The sequence below is a fragment of the Phalaenopsis equestris genome, unplaced genomic scaffold, assembly GCF_001263595.1.
Source record: "Phalaenopsis equestris unplaced genomic scaffold, ASM126359v1 Scaffold000002, whole genome shotgun sequence".
Classification (NCBI taxonomy): domain Eukaryota; kingdom Viridiplantae; phylum Streptophyta; class Magnoliopsida; order Asparagales; family Orchidaceae; genus Phalaenopsis; species Phalaenopsis equestris.
The window spans coordinates 932,930-955,100 of record NW_018164444.1 but is presented as its reverse complement, the minus strand read 5'-3'; the positions used below and the strand labels follow the sequence as shown (position 1 = coordinate 955,100).

Genomic DNA, 22,171 nt, shown 5'->3' with positions numbered 1-22,171 from the left:
GGATTAGCCTAAAACATCCTATTGGTGGGACTTTATCAAATGAGTAAAAGAGGTGAAATGCACTTCCCATGCTAGCCATGAAACATCTCCAAAAGGTACAATTTATAAATCTCCAAACCACTTCCAAACTTTCACAAATATCACGAAGATTTCTTTTCTCTTCTTTCTTTTCATTTCGTCCTCTTTTCTCTTTTTTTTTATATTGCAAATGACCTAGCCCGCAGAATTGGGCCCCAAAACCTTTCCAAACATCTAACAGATCATTCCTTGAAAAAGAGCATTTTTGGATTCTTTCAAACATAAGAATTGAAGTATTCCACCTCACAAATATCGAAGCATTAAATTCCAATTCAAACCAAAAGTTCCATAAAGACATAAACTCAACAAAACATAGAGGAACCCAAACAGATGCTCTCGGATAGGAGCAGCAGAAGGAGCCACCAACCAACACTCTACACAAAAGAGTCATAGACATACAACCAATAACATCAAAGGAGAAGTCACCAGCCAACATTTCAACACAAAGGAGCCACGAGAGAGGGCTCACGGTCATGGAGATTAAAGGGGAAACCACCAGCCCACATTCAACACAAAGGAGTCACCGGAGAGGGCTCACGGCCAGGGATAGCAAAGGGGAAACCGCCAGCCCACATTCAATACAAAGGAGCCACGGGAGAGGGTTCACGGTCAGGGATAGCAAAGAGAGCAATTCGAGCCCAAGCCATACACAAAAAATTCATAGGCAAGGAATCACGGCCAGGAGGGCTCACGGCTAGGAAGGCCACCAACCATTTAAGATATAAATCCCCAACACAACAGGAAGACTCACAACAGGAAGGCTCACGGCCAGAAGAAGCAACACAGGGCCCCAAAGCAAGCCCCAAAAGCTTCAAAATCATACCTTACCATCTGCAGGTGTTTCGAACAGAGAAAGCAACCAGGAACAAAAGTAAACCTTCCTGAAATAAAGAAATAAATTTTAAAAGCTCTAAAAGCTCTCAAAAGACAACATTTCATCCAACATACGATTCGAATAGAGGGGCAGCAACAGGGAATCAAAGAACCAAGGCATGGAGGTTCACGGCTAGGGACAACCAAGGGGAGCAACACGAGGCCCTAAAAACAAGTTTTTTCAAAGCTCCAAAAATTAAATAAAATCACTTGCATGTGTTTCGAACAAGGGCAACCATAATAGGGAGCCAAAAATCAAGCCTCAAATTGATATTTCATATAATATGCATTTCAAATCACCATTTTTTTAAGCTCAATTCTAGCTCGATCTCGTGCAATTTAGTGGATTTTATGTGTGCTGATAAAATCTTAAAGGAGTTTCCCTAGTGCTTGAGTTCCTATTGGGAACTTCTATTTGATTTTCCACATGTTGGTCCTTAACCACTCGACCAAACGAAGATGGTTTGAGATCACACATGCGAGACACCACAAGAGAATCATGAAGTGGCTTGAATTTCTAATAGGGATGGATCCCAATACTAGTCCTCTAAGATAGTCAATAGGAATTCTTAGAGCTAGATCCTAGGATTTAAGGAGAAGAAATATGACCTCAAAATGAGGTCAACAAACATTTAGATCAATTGTTGTAGAAGGATTTCCATTTTACTGCAAGCTCTTTAATTCAAATCTATTTGGATCAACTTTTGAATTTCTTACTCATAGATTTAACATTGGTTTGAATTGTATTATATCCCATTTTTATATATGAAAAGAACTTGTTATTTGGATTGAATTTGTCATGTTAATAAAAAATTATTTCTTAGTTGAAAAGGAAAGTGAGCATTTTTACAAACTAATTTATCCTTTAAAGCCTTTCTCATGTAAAGTCCTCAAGGTCTTGATGGAGCCTTTAACTTTATTTAATATATCTTTTTGAAGCATTAAATGATTAATTTAATATGAGCAGTTGAAGTTTTATTTTAGGAAATTCTCATGCTATGCTTTGATTTTATGCCTGTATAAAAGCCTAAAAACGAAAAACATGGCTGGTAGTATCTCATTCCTTAATTGGAATCGTATTTTAAAATCACTTAATAATGTGTATATCTTCTTCTGTCTTTCGTGCTTTATTTCTGCGTTCTGCTACAGCTTATTTTACCTTGTCCCTCATTTCCTATGAATTTTATTTTTTACTTGATTTCTCGCATTATTTTCTGCAAAACTTTTCTTCTGCATTGCAATATTCTTTCTAGGCTTTTTCTATCATGATTTTTTTTTCTGGTTTTTTAGAAAGTTTCTCTAGTATTTATATTATATTGATGTAAATTATGAAACTTCTTGAATCATTCAACAAAAACTCTTATTTTGTTTTGCACTCGCTGCTTCCAAGCAATACGCCTCTCTTGTTTTTAGTTTTTCAAAAACATTGCTTTTAACTTGACAATCTTTTAATATATAAAACGGGATCGAGAATCCAGGTAACACACCTCTTTGTCCCGCTAGGGGCAGTCACGGCGTCACCTTCTTTGTCTCTCTCTTGGTTCTCATGCTACATACTTTGGGCATGATATAGATGTCATATTTAGATTCAACATATAGTGCAGTGAGCTTGGACATACCATCGACAAGAAAATGAGCGATACCGAGGAAAACACTTGTAGCAGAGAGGACATAAGGGAAAAATGACGCAGGATTAAATCGAAGCGGTCGAAACAGCTTGTGCGCATCTCCTGCCGGTCGACTCACGTCCAAATCTTATCGCCTGAAAGATTCCAGGAGACCCAAAATTCCAGGCTGTCGGTAAGTTCTGCCGATCAAGTTCCAAATGCCAGGAAATCTTGCAAATCGATCAAAATCTCTGCCGACGCCTCAATTCCCATCGTCTGTTGGGGTTATTTGCCGAAAGTTCCGCCGTTCACTGAAAATCCTAGCGAGTTGCAGCAAATCCGACAAGCCTAAATCTGCTATGTCCCGTTGGCCAAATCTTTTAGCTGGTTAAAAATAATCCCGCCATTCGACTCATCTTCCGACGACAATATCAGAGAGCCAAAAATTAGCCAACGAAGGATGGAGAGCACATGCGGTTTCTTTGGCTGTCGGAGTTCGGACGGACGACGACATACTTCTTCACCCGAGCGCCTAGAGACTTCTTCACTCATACAGCGACAGACTTTTTCATGCTGACGCTGACAAACTCATTCACGCTGACAGTGACAAAATTCTTCAACCTGAAGACCACAAACTTCTTATCGCAGACACCAACAAACTTTGTCACGCGAACGCAGGCTGACTTTTTCTTGCGGAGGGACGACAACCAAAAACTCCAGGCGAATGAAAAATTCAGGGGATCGACAATTCTGGACGACTAAAAAATTTCGGTGACCAAAATATTTGTCGACTGACACTTATAGACGATCGAAAAAGTCCGGCTACCAAAATTTCTAGTGACTAACAATTCTAGAAGAACGAAAAATTGCAGATGGCCGAAAAAATTGGATGAGCACTTCCGGGCGACTGAAAATTCTGAGCGACTGAAAAATTGCGAGCTACCGAAAAAAATTGTGCGATGTACAGTTCCGGGTGATAGAAATATCTAACAATTTTATTTTATTTTATTTTTCTCATATATATTTTTTTAAATACTACTTTATATATATATATATATATAAACTTTTCTAATTTCTACGTCCGACTGAGATGGGAGCAAGAGTTCACTTGCAATACTCGAAGAATTAGAATTCGATGGAGCAAATAAAAGACTCACCTCCGGGGCGAGCAAATTGTCAAACCTCAACGCTAAGTAGAAAAAAACCATGTCTCTAAACTCGGAACAGGAAAAAGCTCTGGAGGTTGTTCTTTGCCCAGCAGCGACAAGCTCCGCGAGTAGCACAGTGCAAATCACCCCGATAGTGAGTTTCATCAGTCAACCCCCACAAAGATAGCGACAAGATTCGCCTAAGACTAGACGAAATGTGAGGCCCGACCCAGAAAATGAGAAACGGGCTTTGTAAGACTTGAGCCAAGCGGTCAACGAATTACAATACACCAAAAAAGACTAAAGGTCTTTTTGAAAATCTAAGGAGCCAACCAACCCAATACGTCCAACTGTCGCAATCAAATTGTGCTGTAAAGGTAAGATACAAATTAAAAAAGGTAAAAAATGATTCAGAGCTTTATCTATTTTTTTTAATAAATCACTAACACTTCTTTACTAGTGTTGACTAAGTGATAGATTAAAAATCGGCCCCAAAAAACCTAAGGAGAGCACTTTGGAAACGGAGAAACCTATATGCTGAGAGATGTCGAAATCAAGGGACTATAATTGGTGCATTATTATGATTGCATTTTTTGGCGTATTTAAAGTCTCTCATTCTTTTCACTGCTTCATTTCCAAGATTTAAGAGACTTTGGGGCGTTTGTGTATGACCAAAAAGTGCCTCTGAGTACGAAATTGTGATTATCGGTACGAAAAGGTGCCAAAGACATGAAAATGTGCCAACGAAAATAATTCCCATGGGCAAGCTTGTACTTTTTGTATTTGTTCTCCTATAATCTATAAATAGGACTTTTTATGTATAAGAGGACTCGTGTCATTTTGGACTCTCCTCATTTCCTGTAAACAATCTTTTAATATATAAAATGGAAGCGGGAGCTCGGGAAACAACCACACTTTGCCTTGCTGGGGGCAGTCGCCGCGCCTCTCTCTCACTCTCTCTCTCTCTCTCTCTCTCTCTCTCTCTCTCTCTCTCGGTTCTCACGTTCTATGTTTTGGGCATGATCTACATGTCATATTCACATTGAACAATATTTGATTAATGTATTTTTTACTTATTTTTATTTTTTGTTTGTAAATTAACATGTTTTTGAAAACACTCAAAATAACTATTAGTTATTTTGAATATTTTTAAAAATAGTTATATTTTAATCAAATAACTATATTTTGTTTCATTTTAAAACATGCACAAAACAAAATATAAACAAAAATTAGAAAATAAAACAGAAGCCATCCCATACGGCCCCTAGATATTGTGATTGCTGGACTGTTGGTTCATCTTATGATGCAGTAATGATGTACTGTTTGTAATAGTTTTCTTGTATGCTTCTTTTCCGGTCATACTCAAGTAGGCTGTTTTCTTATTAGAAAATGAAATAAAAGGAATGTCCTTCAAATGAGAGCAGATGCCTATTTTGCTTAGATTGTAATTGTTATAAGCGTTAATTGACAACTAGAAGTTGTTTGGATGCTAAAATTAATATTGGCTGTTTAACTTTTCTTTATCTGCAGGCTGACATGGTTATCATCAGTCCCTTTTCATGGTCTATGCTTCCTCTGCACGACAGGTATGAACTGGAAATAGTTAATTCTTTGGTTTGAACTATTCTTCATAGTTTAAAGCTAAAACCCATGTGCTTGACAAGCGTTCGAGTGTCTAATGTCTGTGCAACGAAGTAAAAACTATACTGAAAATTTTAGTTTATAGTACTTCAAAACCAATGTTTTTTCTTTGCAAGCTTTCATTTCTACAATAATGTTTTTGATATGGGTGGTGTCAGATGGAGTTATCTCTCCCGAACAAAAATCGTAATGGTCTAGAATATCGGAATGACTAGCATCAGTTCCGTTAGAAGAAGAGATAGAGAAAGTGGGAAGTCGAAGTGAGGGAATGAGATGAGGGCCTCATGCGCCTATTGAAGAGAAACGATGGGGAGAGTCGTAATCACACGAGAAAGGTAAAGAGGGAGAAGAGTAAAGGCCGAAGCGAGCGATCAAGTGCAGCGTAGAAAGCCGAGAGTTGTGAACGATGCTTGAGATTCTTGCAATCAAGGGAGTAGAACAAGAAATCGAGTCGAGTGTGAGTAGGGGCTAGGCTGTCATGTCAAATGAGAGCCAACAAACAAACATGCTAAGGTGGATGCAGCCTTGAGCAGTTGCATGCCAAAGCGGCAATCGTACTTGAAGTGGGGAATGATAGTACAACTGCGACCATGATATGCGTATTGAACCGTGCATGTAAGCGAGAATAATGAGCTGAATCGATTGACGAACAAGCCATTCGAGCGACATCTGAGAGCAGTATTAAAGGTATTTGAGAAAATACTTAAGTGTAAATTTTATTAATTTAAAAATTATAGATATAAAAGGAACACATTAGAAAATTGAGAAATTTAAGAATGAATATATTTTGATATAAATTAGAAAAAATCTTTATAAAATCATAATATCATGCTGAATATTTAATTAGAAGATAAATACTAATAGCAATTTAATTATTTAATAGAATATGTGTGTGCAATGGCACGCTTGCGCATGTGTCCATATATTAGTTATCATCTATATACATTTGAGTGTTACTGAACATACTCTTATTTAATATATATATATATTATATATATATATATTGACATATGATAGTTAAATTTAAAATACTATTTGCAACTATTGAAATTAAACATGATTCTTATCTTCAACATATAGATGATAAATTAAAAGTTATAATTAAATAAGAGTATGTTTTAATTAGTAATAGTTTAATAATATAGTTGTCATAATGAATAATAATTGGGCAAATATTAAATATTTTCATGTGATAAATTAAATAAGATTTATATTAAATAAAGAACACAATGTGAAAGAAAAATTTAGTACAAGTTGTTTATATTAAATAAAGTTGTAATATTAATAATTTAGCTAGAGTGATATGTATACTTAAAATGAAGGGTTTCAACTAATAATTCTAATAATAAAATTATATAAAATATTAGTTAAGAATAATTAAATAATATGATTAAAAATTATATTTTCTTTGCTTTTATAGACATCAAATTTTAAGAGATTAAATTCAAAGGTGTAAGAAGGTTGAAGACAAGCCAACTGTCATAAAGTGAATATTCTTGTTTTTAAGTTATGACAATTTTATTATTTTTTTAGACTAAATTCATCAATTGATTTTGATTATTGTTCATTAGAATCTTGTTGCAAAGTATTTCATAATTGACTTGTTCTATTAAAGTGATAATGAAATTATTGACATAATTTTTCTTCATATTTTTAGATTATTGATATATTTTTGAATTATTATGTAAGTATATTGTTTTACATGAAATGGTGAATGAAATGACCTTCATAGAATGCTTTCGTTTGTCTAATTGACTGATGGAGTTCTCCTATGTATGATATTAGTTGGGGATGTTAAAGTACCCATGCACATAAATTGGAGAAAAATATTGATATTGATGTGCATTAATTGATTCAAAATTTAGATTATACTCCTATAATGAATGTATATATGCATAAAAGAGATTGATTTGTAAATGGTATGATATATGATTGAGAATTTAGCTTGAAGATTGTTAATTGCTTGAAAATTAATTCAAAATTTAGCTCGGATTGAGATCACATTAAAATAAACGAGCTAAGTTATGAGCCGAAATCATATATCAAAATTTTTTCGAGCCAATTTCAAGCCATATATAGATCACCTCGATTTTTTTTTATTATAATAAATACTTCAGTCATCTGTCACGACACATCCCGTGGCTTAGTGTTAACCAAGGCATGTACAAATAATTGAAATGTGAAAAATTAAATTTTCTATATTCATTTTTCTATAAGTAACATTTAACAGGTGATATAGCCATTTAAAAAAATAAATTAAAGCATTATAATTAAATTTACCTCAGTACTAGTTGTTCACATCTTCTATAAATATTTCATCTTCTATTGCTCATTTTTTAATCTCTTAATTAAACATGAAATATTAATATAAAATATTAGTGAGCAAACCAGAACTAGTGAATACTCATTATTAAATTATAGTAATACAATGAAAAGAGAATAATATGCATGCAATTGAACTTTATGTATATCAATCTAAGCGAATTTGAAGGCTTACACTATTTAATATGATCATTCAATGTAATTCTAAATATTTACGATATTTTACTGTATCGTTTACATATCAATATTTTTTTAATCCGTATAAAATCATCATAGGAGCATTGTCTAAAAATTTATATCAGTTAATGTACTTCAATATCAATATCATTTTTCCTTACGTGCATGAGTATCTTAGCGTTTTTTCAGTAAATAACATAAACGGGTGACTCCATCATAGACAAACATGCACATACAAACAATCAAAATAGTAAATCTCATTCTTATTTTACTTTTATAACATTCAACACATAATATAATATCTTAAATTATGCATTTAATGAATATATACAAATATCAGTGACATGCAATTCAAAATAATCAAATGAACTTAAAAAGCAAATAAATTAATTTGATTTTTATCTTTCAATATAAAATTCATCTAAGCAATTAGCAGTGTATCAAGTTTAGAAGAAATCAGATATAATTTTGAAGTATAAGTACTCACCTCAAAATCATATGACTTGTCTTAAATCTTCATGCACGCTTAATCTTTGTCTCTAATAGTTAGCTGTCATAACAAATATATTTTGATGCATATCATTAGTTATGTTTAATTAGTCTTTTAAGTAATAATAAGAAATTTTTATTTTAAGCATTCAAGTTATTTTAATTTGAATATTAAAACTATAACTTAATCAACATTTATGATTTGTATTAAATTTTATTCAACTTCCTTGCTCGGACTCGAGCTCTACTTTTCTTGCTCGCACTGTCTCCTCCCTCTTTTTCATTCTCCTTCCTTCAGTTCGGGCACGACGTCGCCTCCTCATTCAGCTACGCAAGCTTCGACCTTTCGCATCCGAAATCGGTCTTTCCTTCTCTATCTTTTTGTTCTTCTTCTACTTTTGTCTTCAACCGCTGTCTCTCGCTCTCCCTCTCCCTCTCCCTCTTTTTCTATTCAAAATAAAACGATACATTCCTCGACTGTTAAAGCGAACTTGTAGAGATCCTTGACCCTTAAAACGTACCTGTAGAAACAAGCCTATTCCTCGACTTTTAACCATAGCCTCAATCTTGGACTGGTCCACTACTACCCCCATTTTGGTCGCCACATGCCCTAGGTACTCCACCTGTAAGCGTGCAAAAGAACATTTCTTCATACAACTGGTGCTCCCTCAAACTCTCCAGGACTATCCTCAGGTGCCTCACATTCTCTGTCTCTGTACGACTGTAGATCATGTTATCATCAAAGAAAACTAGGACAAATTTTCGGAGATAAGGTTGAAAAACTATATTCATGAGGGATTGAAATGTCGATAGGGCGTTGGCGAGGCCAGACAGTATCACTAAGAACTAATAATGTCCTTCATATATCCTGAATGTTGTCTTGTGCACATCCGCTAGATTCATTCTGATCTGGTAGTATTCTGACTTAAGATCAATTTTTGAGAAAATGACTGCCCCATAAAGCTCATCCAATAACTCATCAATCACAGAAATAAAAAACTTGTCTAACACCGTTTCCTTGTTCAAAATTCGGTATTCCTTGCAAAATCTCCAACCACCATATTTTTTCTTCATCAACAGGACGAGACTGAAAAAATGACTCACACTAGGCTTGATAATCTCAGCCTCAAGCAACTTTCAGATAAACTTCTCTATCTTATTCTTCTAAATATGGTGGTGCCTGCATTGCCTGATGCTGATGGGAGAAACACCTGCCTTCAATGTAATAGCGTGCTCGGCTCCCTCCGAGGATGTAACCCTCTTGGTTGTTGAAAAACATCAGTAAAATGCTGTAGTAGTTGTTAGACCCTTTCCAAAAACTCTACCAACTTTGAATCTTGAGCCTCCTCAATGCTCTGCAACTCCACCTAGTAACTCGGTCCCGCTCCCCTCCCCGAATTGAGTTGACCATGGTTTTGAGCGACACCATGGTTTTGCATAAACTAGCATCTCCTCTTAGCATCACCTTCCTACCCTCCACTTGGAACTCCATCGTCAAGGACTTCATTCCCCCCCTCCCCCAATGTTTGCAGTCACTTCATCCCCAAAATTACATGTGCTGCCCATGTAGTGTCAGAACCAATCCCTTGCTGATTTCCCGACTTTTCTCCTTCTTCCTTGTCCTCGTCATGACGCCGAAGCTCGCTGTAGTCACCAGCTTGAACCCTAGCTTCTTCATGATTTGAGACAAAGTTATGTGTGACATCGCTATCCACCAACACCGCAATTGGTTGTTCCACGATCCATCTCCTCACCTTCATAACATGATTTAGGGTAAATCCCACCACCGAATTGCGGGACACCACCACATCCAAATGCAGATGCTCCTCTGCTGCTTCATTTTTTAATTCCTTACTCTTTATATCCTCATCCTGAACTAAAAGAACCTGAAGGGCGCACTTTTTGCAACGGTGTCCTGGGAGTATTTCTCATCACAATGTTAACACAATCTTTTGGCTCTTTTTTCCTGCACTTTTGCATCTGTGAGACACTTGTAATTACCCCTGGTCCGCGTCCTGTACTCTTCTCCTACGATTTATCTTTCTTAAATGACACATTCTGGGTTCTTGGTGTCACGACTGTCATAGTGCTCTTGTAGAATCCCCCGGTGCTGCCACCTTGTTGACCTCATTTTTGTGAGGTCTTCTCTTCTCCTCCTTAGAGCCTAGGATCTAGTTCTAGGAGTTCCTATTGACCATCTTAGAAAACTAGAATTGAGACTCACCCTTCTAGAAATTCCAACCACTTCTTATTTCCTTTGATGTCTAGCATTTTTGGCACAAGACCATCGTCTTATGAACGAGCGGTTATGGGCTATTTTGCGAAGACTCAAGGGAAAAGTTCATAATAGGACTCCAAGCCTTAGGAAAACATCGTCACGACTTTTTCGTCACATACACACACCAAATACACAAAGTTCACAAAATTGCACGAAATCAGACTTCAATTAAGCCTAAAGGACGGACTGCGCCAACGCGTTCGAGATACCAATTTTGGTAGGAAAAGACACTCATATCGCCATATTTTTGACACGAGAAAATTGACACGCAAATCGATGAATTCGACAAAGCGACTTTCGGTGGCGAAACGGACTGCACCAGTGCGTCCGGAACTTCAAAATTACCTAAAAATGATATCAATTTTGCTATGTTTTGATGCATGGGTGAAACACAAATTAAAATTTTATTTTTCAAAATATTAAATATTTTCTTTTATATAAGTATCCTTAAATCATATTCATATTGAACCTAAATCTTATTTAGGTTCCCACCCGCTCCCTTAACCAAACATTTCGGCCTCGCATTCGACTCAATCCTGCGACATTCGTTTTCCTCTCCCTCGACCGAAAGCTGCTCGGGTGTGTCGTGCCCTAGCTCCCGCGATTTCGTTTGGGCGTGAATCGATCGAGCGATGCCATGGCTCGCCGAGCCCGAGCTTCTTCTCCTTTCCTCTGTCATTTGCATTCTTGCCCGAGCAGCCCTCCAACTATGAAGTTCCACCTGGCCGACGCTTCTCTTCCTCGAGGCTGAACGCTCTCCTCTTTATGGTGTCGTTTCATTTCTTCTTTGTGATTCGTTGGCTAGGATGGCTGGTAGATTGCTTCTTCTCCTCTTTTCTGCCTATAAAATAACTTTCTAAACTACTGTTGGTGGTGGTTGAAAAGTTTTGAGAGAGTTCTTGAGTGATTTTAGGGAGATTCAGATGCTTTTCTACCTCTATTCTTCATTCGATTAGGGAGATTTCTTTTCTGTTTTCCCTGTTGGAGAGGAAGCTTTGTTCCTTTTACTGTTCGAAGATCCCGGAGACTCGAATTTGTCGTACCGTAAGCTGGAAATCGTGAGGAATTTTCGTGGGTTGCTATTGGAGTGATTTTCTCAAGCCTACTTTACTCTTTGTTTGCTTTAAGTTTACAAAAAGGAAAAGGTATTCTTCTTCCTATCTTCTATATTGCACTACTTCGGATGACATGGAATAGGGAAAACATAATTTTGTTTAGATTGAAATTTAAGCACTTTTAATCACTTCATATTCACAAATGGTAGCATGGCATGTGGATGTAAAGATCTAGGCTTGTTTTGAGATTAAGCATGAATATTTGCTTAGGATGGTGAGAAATGAAACATATATATCAGTTTCCCTTACTTTCTTTTACTTGTAATATGTGGAAGCATTGGTAGAGCATTTTAAAAATGCATTTTACTCCTCATAAATGTCAATGGCAAGCATGTGTGTATTATCTTTACTTTCCTTACTTGAAGCACTTTAAAGCATGGCTAGGGTGGTCTTGGAATGCATTTTACTCTTTTAGAAATACATTTGGGAAAGCATATTTGGGGTTTATGTCTTGTTTCTCTTGCTGCCCCTCATCAGAATACACGCAGGAAATTATGTTTATGAGCTGAACAATGTATTTGGAGCTCATTCATTGCTTCTCTTGCTGCCCCTTGATAAAATACATGCTGGAAACTGTGTTTATGAGCTAAAAAAAATGTGTTTGGGGTTCATGTCTTGTTTATCTTGCTACCATTTGTTTGAATGCATGATTGGAACTAAATTATCAGAGTTTCTATTGTTGATATTCATGTTTATAATAAATGTCAGAAAGATATGCTCTCATTTGACCTATTTGGTGGTCTCGGTTTTGGCTTTTCCTTGAGATTGAATTATAATTGGAAACATGCTTTCTGTTTTGCCCCCATGCATTGGGCTCAGTTTGCCCCTCTTTGGTATTATATTTTGGCTGAAATTTCTTAACTATTTTTTTGAACTTTTCCTTGGATTTAACTTGACACTTTGTTGGGTATGGCTTGGTTGGAGGTTTTCTTATCCTTCGCCCTTACCCTTGGGTTTGTGTTGTGATGAATTTCTCCTTCTTATATGTGGGTGGCTGAGAGTCTAGATTGATGACTTTGGTTTGCTATCTTTGCTATAAGAATGTTCAGGTGGCTTTGTTAGCTTGGTGGTGTTGGGTTGCTGCCTTAGCCGTGAGCTTCATGTTTATTGAGCTGGATTTGGACCTTGATTTTGGTTTGCTGCCTTAACCATGAGCTTCATGTTTACTGTCTCTATAACTCTCTTCTCTTTTGACTCCTCCCCATGAGCTGGATTTGGGTCTTTGGTATGTTGCCTTTGCTGTGAGTCTAGCTTAGTGATTTGCAGTTTGTTGTCTTTGCCATAAGGATGGCTTGGTGGTTTTGTTGGCTTAGTAGACTTTAGTTTATTGCCTTACCCGTGAGCTCTCCCCTCCCTTATTGTCTTACCCGTGAGCTTTAACTTATGACTTTTTAGTGGGATAAATTGGATTGGTAATCATCTCTTTCTATTGCTTTAATTACGAATATTTATATGGACAATTTTATAATTGTGAGATATAAAAAAAAAAAATATCGAATGAGCTTTTAATTAAAATTGAAGTTGAAGGGCTTTGATAATGACATGATTTTTGGAGGTACAGAAGGATGCTCTCTATGGATTGTTCTCCTATATTTTATAAAATGTAAAAGGCTCTTCAAGCTTCATTTTGAGTTTGATATAAAGTGAAGTCATGTTGGGTTTGAAAATCCATAAAAGTGCCACTTGGGAAGGATATTCTTCTCGGGATTGATCCGATCATTTTTTTTTTAACGGTCAAGTTAAAAACGAGAATTTTCGATTTAATTATATTCAGAAATGATTTATAATTTCAAGGGAAATAGGAGGGAAAAAGAAAATGAGAGAAAATTAAAATTGAAATTTGAATTTTTGGGATAATAAAATCTAAAGAGGAGATAGGATAGCGAACAATCCACCTTTTCTTTTACATAAGGAAAAATTAATTGTAAGTTGGAAGACTAGTTGAAATTGGAAGAAATGAGAATTTAGATAACGATTGAGAGATTAGTGGACTTACTCTTAGATTCCTTAAGCTTTGAATCAATTTAAAATCCAATTCCTTTAATTAGGATTGAAGCTCAACTTACAACTTTTTTGTCAAAACTATGAGTTTACCCCTAGGTTTTAGGAGCCTGATAGCGAGCTAAGCTGACTCTATAAATGTTTGAGGGTTAGTGGAAACACACTTAATTGAGATTAGACACTTTAGGACACTTCAAGTTTAAACTAAAGTGCAGGTATCCTAGATCTTAGAAGCACAACTTAAGAGATAGTTTATCATCCTAATTTTCAAATGACCCTAAGAAATCCAAACATCTAACCTTAGTTTAGGAGATAAATAGGACACTAGGCACGAGGGTGCACTAGATTGTGACTCATGACTGATTTAATTAAATCAAATAATGAAATTCTTACCTTAACTTGACCAAAACTGAAGCTCAATGCTCCGGAATTTGAGTTTGTCCCACACTCAAATCCTCCTGACAATTGGGGACATTCCAATATCACATATAAATTTTCTATTCTTGGTCCTTTATATGTGATGTTGTATTTTATTTTATTTGTTTGTCTTTTTCCTATGATTTACCTGTTTCTGTTAAGTCTTTTTCAGGTCATACTTTCCTCTTTTATACAGCGCATAATAGTTAAATTTAAAGGAGCAATGAACCTCTCAGGTGTACAAGTTTAATTTATATTACAACATTTTATTTTAAAGCATATTATATTGTTTTCATAGCCTGTTATACTGCTTTCCCAGCATAGTATACTACTCTTTATAACACGTTATGCTCTTCTTTCAGCATGTTATATTGTCTTTTCTCTTTACTATATAGTGCATTGTTATTTTTCTTTCACACTGCATGCTTAGTTACTTTGATACACTATGCCTTAGTTTAGGATAACCTAGTGGTTAGGAGCATTTTTAAAACTAAAACTAAACCAGGAGGTTCTACTACGAGAAGTTTGGAGCGAACAACATGGACAGCGCGACGAGGAACAACTTCCAGGTGGATCTGCAGCAGCAAAACATCTTCTCATCACATAAACATTTTCACATCACCTATCACTTTTCTTAGTTTAAATAACAACCCATAGGATCACTCTTTAGGCTTTCTGTACAACTCTGTTGTATAATTATAAGTCCTAACGCTTTAGGATTCCGAGGTTACCGTGCGGTACAGTGTAAATCCTCTTATCTTTTTAGGCTATTTGCACAGTCCGATATTGTGTAAACATAAGTCCTAAATCCTAAATAATTTGCAGGATTGAAATATCAAATAATCACCATTTCAAAGACATAAAGCCAAATAATAGGATAGTTGAGACATCTACGGGATTTCTCCTGGATCTGTGATGTCCCCTACTCTTCTTCCCTTTGGATTCCTTAAATAATTGTTCCTATTTTGAGTCATTCCTATTTGATTTTCCCATGTACAATCGTGAAAACCTAAACTTTGAAATCTTGAAAGCAAAACCACCTGATCTTAATCGAGAGTTTTCTTAAGTGATTTCGATCATTTAAGATGTGATTAACTATAGGGGTTTGCCTCTATAGGGAACCAGGAACCCAGATAAAATAAACCCTATCTAATTTTTATGTTAGGTAGGGGAACTTGTTGGCCTTTTTATAAAAATATTTCGCAGACCAATATGGATGTCACAAATTCTTTAGTCTAGGTGATTGAATCTCTATTACAAGTGATATATTTATTCTTCGGGGTAAGTGTATTACCTGTAGTATTGTATTCAATCATCTAAATTATTTAAATGTGAGACTCGTTTGGTCTCACTTATTTTAAAAATTAAAATGTTATTTTTAAAAATCAAAAGGGGTTATATTCATATTTAAATTATCTTTTAAATCACAAAATCATTACTTTTCCAAATCACGAAGTTTAAAAGATAAATCGGCCGACACACCTCTATCGGTCTTCTTCACCTGTTTCTTATCCTCCATCATCTAGGCGAGCTCCATCATTTTTTTCAATCCACGCGGTCTCAATGGGCAGATAACCCCTTTTATGTCGGGTTTTAGGCTTTTGAAGAAATTCCCTTTCATTCATGCCACATAAATCTCCCTCAACCTTTCTGATAAGAGTTCGAACTTCTTTTGGTATTTCATTACCGTCTCCTCCTGAGTCAGAGCATGAAATTGCTCGTGTTGGCCTCCTCATATGACTCAGAAACGTTCCTATAAGCAATGCTTAAACTTCTCCCATAGTCATTGGATACCTAGCCTGCATCCACTGGGACCACGCTATAGACTTCCTTTCCAAGCATAATCCTGATGCCATGAGCTTTTCTTCCTCAGTCAATCGTTGATTGCAAAGTATCGCTCTATCCGATACCCCCATCCATGTGCATCCTCCCCTTTGATGATTGACATCTTCAGTTTCTTAACCCTTGCATCTCCACCCCAACCCCCTCTTCTTTCGGTATTTACCCCCATTTATCTTGGGTGGAACACCCTCCTCTGATCTAGGAATATCCCACTCAAGATTCCCTCCTCGGAAGTCTCCACTCCCCCTCATCATGGAGTCCTTAGGGGGCGCTCTTGTAGGTAGATGATGTATTATCTTCTCGCTTGATCACCTTCCCTTTTGACCTAACCAATGATTCATCGATCAGCCCTTGGTTGGGGTTTGCAACAGGAGCGGTCAGCACGACCTTGGATTGCATCTCCGTAAGCTTTTTCATCATCTCCCACATTTCTCCTATGCCTCAATTTCCATCATTCATTCGACTTTCAATAGAGGAAAATCTGTTCTCCATGGTAGCAAATGTTTCTTTCATTCCTTATCAGATTTGCTCTACCTCTTCTTTTAGCACATTAGCTTTTTTTGTTGTCATTCCATCAAGATCTATGCTCTGATACCAATTTGATATGCCCTGGAATCAAAATCAGAAAGCAACACGATGAAACAACAATAGATTAGTGGAAATAATTCAAATGATGGCTGCTCTCACAAAATACAACAAAAAAAACAAGATATAGAAATAGATCTACTTTTGAGAGGACAACACCACCAAAAGAAGAAAACACAGCAGCCAACAAAAAAATGCTTAGAAGAAAGCACAACAACCAACAAAAAAATGCTTAAAAGAAAACAAACTCTTAGTTTTTCCCTTTAAAGAATCTCCCCCACATCCTTTTGAAAATTTTCCTTTCCAATTTCCCTTCAAACTTGTTTTAATTTCTCCTCCTCGAGTATGTAATTAAGCCTCTTGTGGACACCAAACTCTCCCTGCCTTCTTCTCCTGTGGAAAAATGTCGCTTCACCTCTTCACTCGAACAAGATTGACCTGCCTGTTGGTTTGGCGGGCCGGTGGGAGGGCATTCAACTAGTCCCTATTGGACCGGTCCTGTGATGGGCGTAACAGGTAGTTGACAATCAGGAACAAATCTACTCTTAGCTTCTTCCTAGTTCATAAGAAGCATTAAGATTTCATATTACAACTATGTTCTCTTAATCATGCAAAAATCTATTTGTTTGTAAATTTTCTAAAATGATTGCACAGATGTGACAACAATATTCCTATTCTCCCACACTTGTGTATGTTATCATAATCTTCCACCAGCCTCCTTCCGTAGTACTAGATCACTTGTTTTAACTTTATAATTGACCGGTTTGGAAGTAATTTAAGCATGCATGGTTAACATGTCATATTGTTTATGAAAAGTTTAAAGTTTTACTAATTAGCAGATCTAATTTTCATTTTCTAGATTCTAATCCAAGAGAGACATGCAGATTAGTGATGAGACATGATGAATAAAAGTATGAAATATTTGATTGAAAAAATAAACTAAAGTTTACACATGAGTTGGAACAAACAAACCGGAAGACTTCCTCGCTTTGCGTCAAAGAATTTCTCTCATGTACAACTTAAGCACTTCTACTCTGTTATGCCGATGAAAAAAAAAGAAAACACTCGCAGTATCTCTCGCTCTCATTTGTAGTGTTTCTCCACTCTTCATTTTGTGACTCACTGCTTTGTCATCTCCCGTGTTCTCTTTTTCTTCTCTTCTGCTCTCTCTCCACGAGTCTTCATATTAGACAAATTTAAGCCATCCCCCATGAAATACATAATTTATTTCACATTACATTATATTTTTACTTTACATCAAAGACTTAATTTTGTGCATAAAACCTAGTTTCTATAAACATGATTTGGACATTCAATCACTGCAAAGCACCATGTTGGAGAACCAACCCTTGCTACCATTTTTCTATTTTATAAATATTTCATTAGCTCTTGGATACTTTTTGGATATCTCTCGGTACTTTGTAAATCAAACTTATCATTTGTTATATTTATTTAAAAGTTCCATGCATCATTAGCATTATAATTTTACTCTTACTAGTTATTGTATTGTATTTGATCAAAAGGGCTGCAATAATGTCTGTTCGTTTGGTAATTCAAATTTTATAATTATACGTGAAGCTTTAAGTACCTGAACTAGAATGCTCATCTCTTCAATATGATATGGACCATTTTTTTGCTTTTTAGGATAATTAAATTTATAGCACTCGATGCTTCACTGTTTACAAAACTAGCCCCGGATCATTTTTTTCTTGAACTATCAAACTGGTGGGAATTTGATAGAAATGAAAATTCTGAGTTGGCAATTGAAAAATTTGGGTTGGGGTTTTATGTGAATTTTGATACTTGAGTGAGAAATGGATGAAAGAAGGTGCTAATTTTCTAAATGGCAAAGTTTTAAGTGCTTGGTATGTAATTTCCCCTTGCTGTTTCTGTCTTCTTCCATATAATATACCGAGTCATTTGTTTGTGATAATTGCCTACAACTTGCAGTATTTCAAGCCTGGTGTACTGTTTGAGATCCGAGAATATTGAGTCTGTAATGTGCAACGGTCAATGGATTTTGAAGGATAAAAAGATCTCAAATCTAGATGAGGTTTGTATTGCATTATTTCTTTCATTAAATTTTGAATTATAATGATTATTTTTCTGCTGTTCAATGCGGTATATTGATGGTTTTTTCTTCTTGTACAGGAAGAAGTATTTTCTTTAGCAATGAAAGCTTCAAGCGATATTATTAGAAGGGCAGGCATTGCCCTTCCTCATAGGTTCAACTTTTTCTAATGACATCTGGAACTGAATGTGCAGTTTTGCACACCAAGGGTTTGTTTCTAATGTTCGTTTTCCTCTATTAACTGTAGCATCATGCTGGTCTCCCCTTCTCCTTTGTTTTGCATGTATGATCTGTTCGATTTACTTCAAATCAAACTAACAAATAAAATAATATTCATGTATTTTCTATTTTGGGTTTGCTACCAAATAACTCATTCATCTCCTTACTTCTTGGAGAAGATTGATCTTCTCTTACATTTAACATGATCACGAGTTAAATGTTAATCAAAAGATCTCAGTTAAATGAAAATGTAATTGGATGATCTTGTAACTGGTCGACTTAATTGGCTCACCTAGTGATACATCCTAGAAAAATGGTTTTAATCATGCAAGAATTTCAAAGCATTTTGAGCAAGAAACCATTGCAAATATGAATACATAATCATTTGAGCTTTGATTTAGTCAAATTTATACTCGAATTGAGTGACTCACAAGACGAACCCAAAAATGCTAACTTCGATCCAACCTAAGTCTCGTTAAGGTCAGATGAAACCATTTAAGTGTAATTGGAGGTTGTCGATTGAATGTTCAAATAGATTACAAATATGATAAGGTTATAGTAAAATCGAGCGTCTTGGTGATACGAATTCAACGAGCCTAAGCTTACTTAATTTTAGCATCATTAAAGCATTTAAATATTAATAAAATATTATCCAATAAAGAGAACCACTCTAGGTTGTCTGATGGAGATTCATACAGTATTTATGGAGTATGTTGCTTCAAAATTTATAAGTAGAGCCCAACTTCCTTCATGAAAGTGGGCACTTGGGATCCAGACCTAGAATTTGAAAAGGCAGATCTAAGCACTGGAGTACTTTTGAGCTCCACCATTGCCGGGCTGCCGCCGTTGCACTCCATCGCCGGACCGCAATCGTCGAGCTCCAACATCGTCAGATTATCATTGTTGAGATCTACCACTGTTGAACCGTCATCGTTGATATCCACCACCGACAAACTGCCACCATCGAACTCCACCACTATCAAACTCCCATCGTTGAGCTCCACCACAGCTGGACTACCGCTATCAAGCTCCACAGATGTCGGGCCGCCTGGTTATCGCCGCTGCTGAAAGTACCGCCACAGTTGTCGAGCCAGTGTTGTCATTGTCGCTGCTGTTGGTCCTCTACTGCTTGGTAGCGCTCATCGCTAGATCACCACTTCTCAATCGTTGCCACCACCATTGTTGTCATTAGACCACCATTGACCAATTGTCACCATCACGACCGTCACTACAGGCACCGCCACTAGCATCTAGTAGCCACCATCGTCGGATCACAACCATTGTTGTTTCCAAACCGACGTCATCATCACACCCTCACTTTTCTGTTGTATTACACCATTCCCCCTAGCAGAAGTCACGTGGCTTATGTAGCATTGCTCATGATCAGTTAAAGTTCAATAAAAACTTGTAACCTTCATTCATATAGTAGAATATTTTCAACGAGGTTAGACTATGTGGTTTTTGTCATTTTGTATTTTCTATGTCAAAACTTTTGTTGTCTTCTTTATAAATTTCATTTTAAATATGTGTGTTGGATGTTGATATAACACCAAGCCATTAATATATTACTCTACCGCCGTAAATTTACGACAGGTAACACCTTAAATAATAGGGTCTACTTAGGCCTTTAGCAAAGATGATGTCAATGATCTAGCGCTGGTTGTTGCTAGAGATGATTTTTTTTTTGGGGCGGGGGGATGATGTGTCTTGAATGCTCAGAGATTTTTTAATGATGCTGCTCTTCCAAGTTTGAATGAATAAAAAAAAAGGATCAGATTACATAAACTAATGTTTGATCAAATGAGCTGTAAAATTATTAAATTAATCCTAAGATTAATGTAATATAAGAATGATTAATTAATTTTTATAATATATTTATTTTAAAATAAATTTAGTAGTCTTAAGAAGCATGTTAGCAAAAAATTTTAAAAAAAACTGAATAATTACATTCATATCACTCAACTTTGTTATTCCAAACTAGAACCCAGATATATTTTTTAAATTATGGATGCGTTTATGAGTGAAAAATCATCAGGGAATTTGATAACAATGAAAATTTTGAATTAGGGGTTTATTATGAATTTTCATATTTTTGTGACAATTTTAAAAATGGTTGCAAGAAGAACAAATTTATAAATAGAAATTTTGAGTGCTTTGTATGTAATTACTCTGCCTTCATTTATATATATATATATATATATATACATACCGTTTGAATTCAACGTTTCAAAATTCGTTATGTTATTTCGATTTTGTAAGAATCAATTTTTTTTTTCTTTTCTTCTACCTGAATGATTTATTTCCTTCATTGTCGTGGTCTTTTCATATGTGCGATCTTTCCTTTTCTTCTTCTTGCCTCACCTTACTGACTTCCCGTTCTGTCAATCCCTTTGTTCTATAAGAGCAGGTTTGACTGCCTCGTCTCGATTTTCCTCTCTTATCACTCTCTTTGTTCGACCAAAACTATCGCCTGATACAACCGTGATTGGAGCTAGCAGAGAAGACAACGACAGGACTGTACGCGGGCAAAGAATTCTAAAACCGTCGTCTTCCTACTCCTACCATTTACTCCTACCCGAAGCCATCAAGGAAAGTAATTCTGGCCTCAGTCCTCACCCCATCGCACACATTAGCTCCTCCAAATCCCCTAAATATATTTCCAACAAATTTTTTAACCCGAGATTTAAGGGTTAAGGCAAACCGAAGGAGAAACATGATTTAAGGGTTTGTAGGATTAGAAGATATTTAGAGGATAAACGTAACATTCCTAGTTAGGGGGCGTTAATCCTTATTAATTGTAGTAGATTTGTAGTTATTCTATAGGATTGTCAGTCATACCATTATTACTTCAATTTATACTTGTTATAGGCTTCAATTATTGCTCATAATGAAATTAATATCTTACTCTATTGTTGCATATCCTATATATTTGAAATAATCCTACAATTATGACATTTTCTTTTTATTCACATTACTTATATGAAATTGTATATGTCATATCACAAGTCTGCATGACATATTATTGTTCTAACATATTATATATGTGGAAACAATTTAACATGTTTGTGTGTTATGATTTTGGTTAGGCGGGCTTACATGTCCATAAAGTGAATCTCTCTTTGATTCCTAGGGATTTTGCACCATGGATTCTCTTCTAATCAACTTCGTGTTGTTTGCTTGGTTTTTTTCTTGTTTTAAAAATGGTTTTGTGGATATGTTGCTTGTCACTGCCAAGGTTTTTTTGTTACTAGTGTTTTATTTGGTCGTGTTCTCACAAGAAATTATCTGGTTTCTTAGGTTGATATTGA

The 22,171-nt window shown here is 35.9% G+C and overlaps 2 protein-coding genes across 2 annotated transcripts in view; one reads left to right on the top strand and one right to left on the bottom strand.

Moving 5' to 3' along the window:
- LOC110021947 (5-methylthioadenosine/S-adenosylhomocysteine deaminase-like) overlaps positions 1–19,029 on the top strand; it is a 45,140-nt gene extending 26,111 nt beyond the window's left edge. Inside the window, 3 exon segments of the mRNA XM_020720681.1 lie at positions 5,237–5,292; positions 18,524–18,626; positions 18,725–19,029. Coding sequence (XP_020576340.1) covers positions 5,237–5,292; positions 18,524–18,626; positions 18,725–18,814 — 249 coding nt within the window. The 3' untranslated portion in view covers positions 18,815–19,029.
- A 559-nt stretch (positions 19,030–19,588) lies between these two features.
- The window catches only part of LOC110030909, an 85,526-nt gene continuing 82,943 nt past the window's right edge, over positions 19,589–22,171 (bottom strand). Inside the window, exon 19 of the mRNA XM_020733895.1 lies at positions 19,589–19,911. Coding sequence (XP_020589554.1) covers positions 19,589–19,911 — 323 coding nt within the window. The remainder of the gene's footprint in view (positions 19,912–22,171) is intronic.